This window comes from Diorhabda sublineata, chromosome 2 (genome assembly GCF_026230105.1).
Source record: "Diorhabda sublineata isolate icDioSubl1.1 chromosome 2, icDioSubl1.1, whole genome shotgun sequence".
Classification (NCBI taxonomy): domain Eukaryota; kingdom Metazoa; phylum Arthropoda; class Insecta; order Coleoptera; family Chrysomelidae; genus Diorhabda; species Diorhabda sublineata.
The window spans coordinates 3,235,925-3,248,468 of NC_079475.1; the positions used below are offsets into that span (position 1 = coordinate 3,235,925).

A 12,544-nucleotide genomic window follows, 5' to 3' on the forward strand; every position below is an offset into this window, starting at 1 on the left:
AAAATGCAGCGAGACAGGATTGTTACAATGCTTCTTTTACTACAAAGTAAATAAATTTGTGAAACAGTAATACAATACTGTTCCATGTCTTAACCTTTCGATTAAATAAAATTAAGGAAAATACAATTACACATCATAGCACATGTAGTATTATCTATACAGTGTGATTTTTCACCAGTTGCTTATAGTGTGGTATCTGAAATTTTTAGAAAATTGGTAATTCGATGAGAGTTGATGTTGATGATGATGTGTTGATTTCTAAGTTGAGTGCTTTCTGTAAATATTTACTAATTTATGGTTACTAGTTGTTTTTAAAGATTTCACATAAATTGTATAAAAAGTTTTTAAAAAGCGGGAACTTACAAAAAAATTAGGGAATTTCACAGAATAAGACCAGAGACAATTAATGTAAAGTACCAGGTACCACGGATATATAGGACTTTGGGTTCCAGCTACAACTTTTCAAAAATTAGTCTGTTGCTTCGGATTCTAGTACCTATATATGTTTGAATTTTTTTTTGACATCTGCTATGAATATTTATGTGTGGCTCTAATGATGATGATATATTAACCGAAATGTCGATTTCCAAGCTGTTTAGGAATCTTCTGTTTAAGTCCTATAGCCTATCTCCCCAAAAAACCTTCTAAAAGAAATCAGTTAATAAAGTGTAGTCTATCCAGTTGGTAGACTATATATTACATCCATGTTGTGAACTAAATAAATATATTAACTAGCACTCACCAGTATTGAGTCAACATGTCTAATATTAATATTGAATTTTGTAACTTATTCGCCCAGTATTTATTAGTTTTATTATTTATAAACAATTAAAAAAATTAAATTTCTTTTTTAATTACCAGTAAAAGGCCGACCTTTGGAATATTAGTCATTACGATTATTTGTTAGAAATTTTGTTTCGATTCATATAAATATTGCTCTGACATAATTGGTCCTTACATGGAAGACATTCCACTGTTTCTACTTGACTATCGGAAAAAATTTGACGTTTAATTCAGAAATTTGAATAATCTCTGATACGGGCTTCTGCAATGTCACATAGCTCCTTCCAATTGTTATTTCCATCGAATTTCGTTGTTGCATTGTGACAGGATTGATTAGAATATACACAATAGCATATGGGCAGGTATAAGTTTGAAATGAGAAATTCTTGTAGAGCAGTAAACTAAAGAACTTTATTCAATTTATATACTCATACATATGAAACACTAATTTTATTGTCCGCAAGCATTCTCGTCATCACGTGGTAGTACCTTATCATTTAAACGGATGAACTTGAGTAAAGGACAGAAAGTACCACAACCAGGAATTTGGAGCAGTTTTGGTCCTTCTCCCGTCCAATTATCGAAAAATATCTTAAATCCTGGAATACCTTTCACCAAATGAAACTCGAAGATAATATGGGAACCGTAGTCTGGAATTTGATTCTCATAAACACCCAAAGAAATGAGTATTGATGCAATGTTGTTTTCATGAGCGGAGTAAAGATAAATTTTTTTACTTAGTCTTCCATCATTGGCAAAAAGTCTTTTTCGAGAATCGTGTATTATTTTTTTTAGTAAGGCTCCTGCGAACATTTTACGTAATTGGTAATTACCCACAAATACGTAATATTGGCGGATGACCATTTCTTCCAAAATTTCTGGATACACTGGTTTCGTCCATTCGGGTAATTGAAGTCCAAACTCTTTTTGGGTTCTTAGTCCATAATACAACAAAAATACATCGAAAAATGTGGAAATATTTCCTCCAGTTTTTTGTTTGAGGTACTCAAAAACTTTTTCATATTTTTTCAATGATGCTTTTATTGGTTCAGTTTGCATTAGGTTATTAGTTTCTACCAACCAGTTTGGACAGGCCAAAGGTAGAAGTAACTGGAATAAAGAGTGCACTTATTACTCTAAATATCATCTGCTTATTTTAATTTTATAAATTTTCAGTCCATTCATACTCGTATGAATGAATCAATTCTAAATGGAAGAAAAATATACACATATAAGGTGAATAATGTATTTCTACATCCACCTGTAAAAATAAGTGATGTGATCCAAATTTTGAGTTAATTTTAAACAATTGAGTACCATTAAGAAATACTATACTATTTTCCAAATATATACTTGACTTACATTATAAATTAAAATCAAAATATCTTCTGCGGCAATAGTAAAATATTTGGTGGTGCTTCACAAGAATGCTCCAAAAGTACTTATGATATCTCATATCGCATCAAATAATGAAATAGATTCTAATGGCTGCAATCTGCGTTAGTTGTGTTTTGAAAATTCCGCTAATTCTTTCAAAGCTCACTTCGATCCACCTCATGACAAGGGTTGCCGTGAACGTTAGTCATGAAGTCATGAGTGACGTTCTAGCCGCGATCACAACGATTGTAATCGCTATGTGGAACGCTCAGAAGAGTATTTAAGGCGCCGTGAACGCTTAGTGGAATGCACCCATAATGTGACATTTTGTTCAGACAAGTTTGCGATTTGATTTTTTTTTTAGAAGAATTGAATATTTGTCTTATATTTTTAATTTTCTCAAAGTCGTGCATGATTAATTGTTCACATGTTTCATTTCACTACGTTGAAAATTAGAATAATTATTCAGCTAAAAGATACGATTCATTCAAAAAATCACGGACTTATTCACCCGTTATCGAAAGTTTTAAATAAGTAAAGTTAAATCGCTTTCATCTATATAGACCAGGGCTGAAGCCTTAAGGAATGGTAAAAAGTGAAAAAATAATGGAAGCATGAAACCCATTGGAAAAAGAAGAAAATATTAAAGAAGAAAAAGAAAAATAAGTTACGGGCTATCTGAGGTCTAAGTGGAAGGGGGTGAGTTACTAAGGTTAAAAACGGTATATTTCTATTTTCGGCATAACTACAAGTCCTATTGCAAAGTTGTAGGTAATAAAAAGATCTAAAAATTTTGCATTTACATTTTATCACCTCAAAATTTATATGAAAAAATGAAACAGCTAAGTTTTTGGTTTTTTCTTTTTTTCTTTCACAAATAAATATTTTTTTAACGAAATTAGATGGAAACTTTTTATGTCCCAAACACAATGTAATTTATTTAATTTGAAATAATTATTTTTTTTTGCGTAATTTTTACTTAATAGGGAAACATCACTCTAATTTTTAATCGAAAATTCTCGCATTTTTCAAAAAGTCTCAACTTTTTGATGATGACAAAAATATAATTACTATGTTAAATGTTCTTTGAAAATGCAAAGAAACAAAAAATATGGCATAGAAATCTTATAATAGGTAAGTATACATGTAAATAGTACTGTTAGATGCGACAAATCTTCCCGATTCTATTATATTCTCGAAATCTTTGAGAGCATCACCTTCTTCATCTACAATATAATTTGCAGTCTGCATTGATTTTTCATCCTCAATTTATCTGAAACATCAACTTCTTCCTAGATTTTTTCCTTCATATTGAAATTTTTTTCAGAACCATAACAATTTAAGCACAAATTTGTGCATTTATACCATGTTTTTGGCATCTAAATTTTAAACTGTTTCATCTAGTTTCATAGCTGCAGCAAATAATTTTGAGCAATAGTTTTGGAATTAATTCCTTTTTTGTAAATTTGGGCATAATGCCGCATTGAAGTTGCTTCCAGCCCCAATCTGTTGCTGTCAGTTCGTAACCTAACCTAGTTTGAAGCTGATAATATGTCATGTAATAATGTTGTTCTGCTGTAAAGGTGAAAAAGGTGAAACATTTGCCAATATGAAAGATGATTTAATTTTTGCCAATCGATATTTCTTAATCTTAATTGATTCAGTGTTATTTTATCTTTTCTAGGTTTATAAATAGATTTTATTAATTGTAATCCATTTTTTTTTCGATATCTTCTTCGTTTGCACTACTTTTATTAAAAATATTGTCCAAACTTAACAAATTTTCATCGCCTATTAACGGATTTACGATACTTTCTTTCTCTATCTATTTTTTTTGTCGCTTTGCATTTTCTGAGAACATTTACCTTAGTATTGTGTATATATATTTTCATCATTAGATAGTGGAGATTCCACGAACAAAAAGCTTACTGATTTTTAAAAAAGCTGATATTTCACCGCGAGAATTTTCGATTGAATATTACGGTTGTTTTTCGATATATTAACCGAGAAGAAGCTGAAAAAATATATATTCCAAATTAAATAAATTACATTGTGTTTGGGTTATAAAAAAATAATTCGTAAGTTTTTTTGTGAAACATAAATATAAAAAAAGTTATTTCAATTTTTCACATAAATTTTGAGGTTATGTGAAAAAAGTCTGAGTACTAAAGCTGTATATATTTTTATTACCCACAACTTTCCTATTTAACTTTTTTCCAGGTCTTGTAGTCTTACCGGAAATCGAAATAAACCGTTTTTTACCATTAAAAACTCAACCCCTTCCACTTATCGGCCGTAAATTATTTTTCCTTTCTGTTATATTTTTTTCCTTATCCAAAACATTTCATCCTGCTATTATTTTGTTTTGTTTCAAAAATCATCAACACTGTTTTAATAATGAAAATCTAGTTTAGTAGCTTCACAAGGACTTTTCGATTTGTTTAGCATTATAAAGCTAAATGATAGCTTTAATACTAAATACGTTTTTAAGAAAGCGGTTTGACGGAACAGTGACTTTTTACAGATTGACAGCACGGTGATTATATTGTTAGTTTGCGCCATGTTTCGGATATCATTAGCTCAAATCTTCAAAAAGTAAAATGTTTTCTTCGTTGGTTGAATGTGGAGAAAGAGAATTTGAAAGTAATTAAATATTATTTTTTACATGGAAACCATTAAAGAAACCGAGGAAAAGTTACGTAAATATCTTGAAAGTACTCTGTACTATGGAACGATTTGTAAGTGGTTCTCTGCTTTTAAAACTATCAATATGAAGATTTACTGCAACCATTTCAGAAATGATTATTAAAAGCCGTGTTCTGTCCTTAGCGGTTGTCTAATTAAAGTACATTAGAAGGTTAATGAAGTAAATATTTCAACTGAACGGGCATTTTGCATGGAAAATAACATATCAAGAAACTATCTGCAAGGCGGAGGTTGTGGCTGCTTGAAGCTGATGAAAAGTTTGTTCGCATTAAAAATTTGTATATCTTCAAATGTAATCCAAGGGAGTTTTTTCGTCGATATATCACAACAGATGAAACTTGGGTACATCATTATTACCCAGGAACAAAAATTCAGTCAAAATAATGGTATAATCTTCATTGATTATCTGAAAGATGAGAATACGACAACTGACCAATATGGTGTTAATTTGCTGACACGTTAAGATGCCGAAAACGACTAATTTCGTTGAATAAAATAGTTTTTTTATTAATCACTGCAATGCATCTATCCGGTAACAAACACACAAGCTTACACATATTTAAATTTGCAAACTTGAATTTATAAACGATTAATTCATTTTCAAAACTTACACTATCTTGATTAGAAGGTAAATAGTTATATGGAACCGGTTGCCAATATCCAATTTGCTTGGCAAATTCATCATTCTCATCGGGAGGAAATAAACCTGCTAATACTAATTGTAAAGACATCTTTGTTCTATTGGTATCTGTACTACGGGCGTCTATCATTTCTGGGTAATAAAAGTTTCCAAGAAAATCATTGTATCTTTGTCTCAAATTTTTGCCCACGTTAAATTCTCTGCTTTTTCCAGCCTAAAAAATTTTAAATGTAAAGTAAATAAGTAAATTCAATAAATTGTATTTTGGTTTTGTGTGTAGATAGCTCAGATTAAAGTAGGATATTGTTATGTTCATATTTATTGTATATAATGTTTTTCTTGAAACTTCACACAAGTTCCGCATGGCACTATTACGAGGTGTGGAAAATAAGCCATGATTCTTGCAGCACAACGTTTGATACGGCAACATGGGAAGCACGTGATTCGAGAAGCGACAAGTGAAAAGGAGACGTTTAGGTTGAACTTGTTGGGGTCAGTAGTTTGTGCGTAGCCATTGCTTTTTAAAGATGTATTTTGAAGTGAGTTCTAAAAATAAATCACAGGAATTTCGAACATCGGTATGCCATCAGATTCTGCTTCAGACATATGTACAATGCAAGTGCAACCTTAACAAAATTTCAGCAGGCCTACGAAGAGAGTATTTTGTTAAGAATCCAGATAGAATTTGACGATAAGAATGTCCAAGGAGCAGTTTAATATGAGGCACACTATCGTTTATCAGTTTTTCATTAATGAATTGAGGATTATAAAGAACTAAGGAGTTTCAATGAACGAGTTTTTGACCAATAAGATATTTCCTTCTAAAGTGAATATTTAAATTACATGGGAATTGTTAGATTAAGGTCATAGTATCCTCAAAAGTTCATAGAATTGGAGGATATTCAAGTTATCATAATAATAATTCGTCGAGAGCATTTTTCTATATTTTTTGGATTCTTATCAATTTCTTCCTTATACAATCAGCTTACACCAAAACTTCTGATTTAGATTCATTAGATGAAAACGCAATAAGTGGAATTAGCTTTCGTTCATGATGAATCTCCCCATATTATGACTAAATTGCATTTTTAGATCAGATTTTTCAACATATCTGGAGTGAATGACTTTTATCGCCCAGTTATTTTCATCCCTATTATGATTTCTTTATACTGCATAAAACTACTTGTTTTAAATTGAACGTTGTGAAAACCCATATCGACAAGCCAGATATTACTTAATAATGAGAGAGACACAAGTCTTTAAATGAAATTTATAATTTGAAATATCTGCCGAATAGTTTTTATTTGAGTTTGATCAAAAGTTATGGTGGATAGTTACTTTAAAAATCTGTAATTGCAGGTTGTGCGTAGTTAAACTATAGGTTTTGGGATATCCATTATAAATAGAGATATATTCATTAAAATCGAGGCTAGTGATGTGCAAACTGTGACTAATAAACAACAGGTGCTTGCTCGCTAACTCCATATGTTCAACTCGTTGATATTTCATACAAAGTGTTTGAAACTTAGCCGCTAACATTCTTATTTTAAATAGAACATTTTCTATACCTAACCTACCAACCACTTTTGAGATTTTAATTATCTTACTTAAAATATAATAATACTCAATTATTTCAACATTAGTAAAGGGTAGGACATGGCTGTCAAAGATTTGATAGTTAGAACATTAATTATTCATAATATTTAAAAGGTTTCTTTACTTTATAGTAGCGAATGCAGGAATGAAGACCTACTTCTCGTAAAAACAAAGATTGAAAGAGTACTCATTTCCTAAAGAGCATAAATAGTTATTTATGCAACAAGTGAGTAAAGTAAAGTTTAATATTTTGTCAGATATTTGACAAATAATAGTAAATAGACGTTGAACATGAGTTTTTGTATCAGGTACTGTGAGAATTAAAACATTTCCGGTATCGTTACACCTCATTTTATATAATTCCTCCCACCGCAGAGCTTCTGCGATTCCGAATATTAAAGCAACCAGAAAGATGTTACAAATAATATCTAAGCTTACATTAAAATTTTTTGCTTTTTTGCTGTCATACCTTATGTATGAGATAATGGTCGTTTGGAGCTTGCAACAGAAACTTATTAATTTCTTCATGGGCAAATGTTTTAGATTTTTTGGCTTTATAACCAACTGATTTATTTTTCAAATATGCAATGAGTTTCGTCGTTATTTACCTTTAGGGTGCCCTTCAGTTTCGAATAAGTCGACCAAAGTGTTGAATAATTCCACATTTTGGATTGAGTTTCAAAGTAAGCTAGTAACACTCTTTGTATGAAGCTGTTTATGCATTTTTTTTATTTCTGATTTCTCAGGGAGAAGATTCATAGTCGCTGCAGTTGCCGATTTAACATCTTCTGGTGTACAGTTTAAACTGTCTTCAGTATTACTCTCCATCACTAATACTAATACTACACTCCTTTTAACGGATTTTCTTGAACGAATATAAAAAAATAAAAGTGTGACAGTTTCTCGGAGAAACGAATTTACATGAGAAAGCTTTCACAGCCCATTATTTTGAAAAAACAATTTTATAATTGCGTTAAAAAATGACACGTTACGGCACTTTTTTAACGCAAAATCATGAAAAAATGAACCGCTACGGTACTTTTTTTACGTTCTTTGACCGATTCAGAAATTACATTCTTTATTAATGCAAATGAATGAAAAAACGTGAATATTATAGCGAACGAAGAAAAAAGCATTATATTATATTTATATATTACACATTCGATGCTTTTCTTTTCATTATAAGGTGTACTACTCACATTGGTTAGTTGTCCATGTCCTAAAGGATAGAAATCTATGTATTGGTAGGGATCATTGGGATATATTGCATCCATCGATTCTGCTGTTCTATTTCCATGTCTGAAGATCTGAAAAGTTTCATGAACTTAATTTATATTGAACATTTTGCCAAAGGTCGAAGGATTTGAATTTGAGTTGGCAATGCAAAATTCGGTATGATTCAGGAGTCATCTGGAGAGGTAAAAAAAAGAAAGATGGAAAATAATTCTTCAACTCTTGCACACAACATTTCTGACAAGCTGGCATGGAACTTGTAAAGTCGAAATTTAAGGTGAAGTCATAAAAAAGCAAAGTTGTCAGATATATTATCTAAAATTGCTAATCTTAACATATAGTTGTCCTCTTTTATTCAGTAAACTGTTGATTCGTGACATATCTTAGAACTAATTCGAAAAAAACATTATATTAATTCCTTATTTGACAAGTCGTGAAACGTAATCTCATTTAAACACCATACACTTTTCCAGACTTGTTCAATGACTTCGATACCCCTTTTATAATAAGAATCGTCAAACGCAACAAAATAGCCATTACCTGTCGATATCACCTTTTCATTGTTGGAAAACCTTTCCGTTTTCGTTTGATTTCTTGGTTCAAACGTTGCAATAAGTTCGCATAATTTTCGCCGTTGATAGTTTTTGCTTTGTCAAGATAGTAAATGAAAATTATCTAAAGCGCATCCCAAAAAACGACATGACCTTGCCTGCACCAGTCTTTGCCTTTTTTTAGCCAGTCCATTGTTTTGATGGTTCTTTTATTTCGGGTGTGAAGTGATGGACCCACGTTCCATCCATGGTTATGAAACGGCGCCAAAGTTGGCTTTATTTCTGTGAAACATAGCCGAACACTCGATGGGAACATCTTCACGAGCTGTTTTTGTTTCACTGTAAGCAAATGCGGCACTCATTTTGCGCGTGTGTATGCGCTTTCTCATGTCGAAATTTTCAGTTAATATGCGATATACTGCACTTTCTGTAACGCCTACTATGTCTGCTAACTCCCACTAGACGATCGTCCAGTACCTTTGTGAATTTTCTTTAATATTTCTGGAGACGTAAAATTCTGCTGCGTAATATTTCACTGTGGATAACGAAGGAGCAGTGTCATCCAGAATAGAATCTAGTTCATGTTTTATATTAGTTGGACTAAGGCTTTCCAAATGAAAGTATTGTATCACATAACGATGACCAAATTTTTTTCATGTTTACAAATTCACCGAAAACGTTCACTATTGATGGCTGCCAAACAAATACTAAACAATGTATCGTCTTCAAACTTGAAACATATGCTGTATAGATTGTACTTTCTAATACAGTGGTATTTTTCAAGCAACTACCGTCAGGCCAGGTACTTTTGGGACCATCCTCGTATATTACCATACTCAATAAGTATTGAAAAAACCGTAGAATTCTGCCATTCACAAACTATTTACTCATTTAATTCAATATTAATAAAAAATGTTTTCAGTATTATAACTTCCAATTTAGTTGTTTTTCTTCAATCTTTCCTAATTATGACATCTGTCTAATATCGGGACTGCTTTAATGCATATTATGTGTAAAACGTAGTATCGACCGATTCTAATAGAGTCTAGGCCGCGAAAAATTTTACCAACAAAGTTTCATACATATCAACGGTTTAAATACTACAGTATTTTTGTGCTTTATTTGTACCAAAAATGTAAACATTTTTGAGAATAAAATATTTTCTTTTACAGCTCTTTTTGATAATTGAAAGTAGAAACAGTTTTTATGGTTTAAATGTATCATGAGCCTACACATTTTGTATTCACTTTTTGGATGAGAATCTCAAGGTCTTTGTGAACCGAAATCATTGCGTTTACATTGATTCTAACAAATTTCAAATTATTGAGTCATCCTGAGAGAAATTTGAAAGAAATTTGTTCATTAGCTAAATTTATCAAGAGACTCATTTTTGATTTTAGTTTATGTCAGTAAGGAGAAGTAAAGTTTAAGTTGCAGAAATAGTATCGCCAGCTCAAAATAATCTATTGTAAAGAATTGTTGGCCTGATAGCGATAGAAAATAAGAGAGAGTAATTAATTTGGAATAGAAGTTTTATAATATTGATACTATTGCATTAAATTACGAGGATTATGAAAACTTGAGAGATGATTTTGGAAAATATTAAAAAACAATACCAGTAATCAACTATATAAAGTTGAAGTCTTCTATCGTTCGAAAACAGGTGCCTCAAAGAAGAGGGTAGAGAAACAATGTCTTTAGAACCATGTAAGGAAATCACAGTAATCGTCAGATATAACTTGTTGAATTTTTGACCAAAATTCCATTTACACACTAAAATTGAGAATAGGTTGTTTATGATTTTCTCAGTAGTTCCGAACGCAACATGATTAATCAATGAAACTATTATAGTGCAGTTATTCAAACCGATCTCGTTGAACTTCCATCTATTTTTATGGGAATTGGTGAATAGTTAAAGGATACTTCGAGAAACAAATTTGACAGTGCCAACTTACGCTTTTACCCTGGGAGTAGATGCCCCCCCTTATCGGGGGTGAAAATTATTTTATTAAAAAACTTCAGAAATCGATAGAGGAACCAATTTTAAGTAAAATTTGTCGAATAAAGTTATTGAAATTAATCAATACGTTTTGAATTAGGAGAGTTAAAATATTTTGCCCTTCGTGAAAAAATGCATATTTAAAACGGTTTTCCACTCAAAAAACATAAGTTGTCACAAAAAAGTTGTGATTACCATAATTGAGGCTAATGAAAAACAAATGGATTTCTTCTCTAAAAAATCTTTCAATACTAATTCAAAGGGAGCTATAGATAATTGCATCTATAATTTTTTCGGCGAGTACCCAAAGCTTAGTATACAAGCTTAAATAAGGCGAAAATATACTTACTAAACACTTTCCAAAGTATTTAGATAAAGTGAAAAATAAAAATCACGCTATTTCCACGAAAATTATAATTTATAGTAAGCCTTATGAGACTAAGCCTCTTCATTTGACCGGCTAAAAATGCATATTGTTGAAAAAAAAATATGATTTGTAAAGGTCAGTGTGTTGCAAATTCTCATGAATTTCATTTTGATAATAACTCCACAAATGTTTAATATACATATGAAATTTGAGATTTTTTCCAAGATTTTAGTTCTCAATATTAATAAAATTTTAAATATATTAATAAAGTTGATCATAACTGATAAAAAATATTCCAAATCATTAAAGCTATTAAAGCTGATAAAACATTTATAATATTTTTATGACAACTGGTAGTTTTTAAGAGTGGAAAGTTACATAATAAATGAATAATTACTTCAAAACTCTGTAACTGAGATTTTAATTCTGTAATGTATTATTTAAATGATTGAAGTTTTTGAAAACCAATTTCTTCAATGTATATTTATTAAGGGAGTAGTTTTTAAAGGGTGAAATTTCTCAGTTATTTAACTAAAAATAATATAAATATTAAAACAAACTGTTTCTGTAATGTTAATAAACGATTTAAGATTTCAAAAATACAAAAGGGTTGAATAATTGATTGAAATCATAACTAAAATATTGATTTTATCTAATTAAACGAGATTACCTACGCCAGAATCCTTAAATGTGTTTTTTTTCCCTTTTTAATAAAAGGTGTAGATTTTACTCCTAAAATACAAGAAGCCCAAGTATGGCATATGTCACTTTTTGAGATATGGACAAACTATACTCAATCCCTAATATTCATGTAAATCGATGGAGGTCCACCGAAATTGGAAGCAATAGTTGATTTTTACCTTCGTTCACTGTACTATTAATATACATATAAGGATATAAGCTAATTAAGCAATCAAATGCTAGAATCGATACAGAATTTTACCAAAAGCAAGATTGACCCAAGGAAAATAAAAATATAATAAAATTATTGAACTTACCACATTGACAAGAAGTAAAGTGCTTTTGTTTTTTTCAGCTATCGCACTCAATTCCTCTTCCAGCATGTAATCTTTATTTTCAACAACTTCTCTCGGCAAGTTCAAGTTAATCAAGTCTGTATCATCGTTAGGAATATCAAAATAATTTTCTGAAGATGAATTATCAGCTACGTTGGAGTTGCTAACATTTTTTTGCGATTTCCAGTTGTTAACAACATCTTTCATTAAACTCAACACTTTAGCTTCTGAAAAAGCTAAAAATATCACCGAAATATACAAAGTGACTACTCTCAT

The 12,544-nt window shown here is 30.7% G+C and overlaps 1 protein-coding gene across 1 annotated transcript; it reads right to left on the reverse strand.

Moving 5' to 3' along the window:
* Window positions 1–1,233: 1,233 nt before the first annotated feature.
* LOC130453156 (venom acid phosphatase Acph-1-like) lies at window positions 1,234–12,544 on the reverse strand. Its single transcript, XM_056792764.1, has 4 exons — window positions 12,251–12,544; window positions 8,302–8,409; window positions 5,478–5,720; window positions 1,234–1,893 (listed from the first exon to the last, which is right to left on the reverse strand). The coding sequence occupies exons 1-4, from the start codon at window positions 12,542–12,544 to the stop codon at window positions 1,234–1,236; spliced, it is 1,305 nt and encodes a 434-aa protein (XP_056648742.1).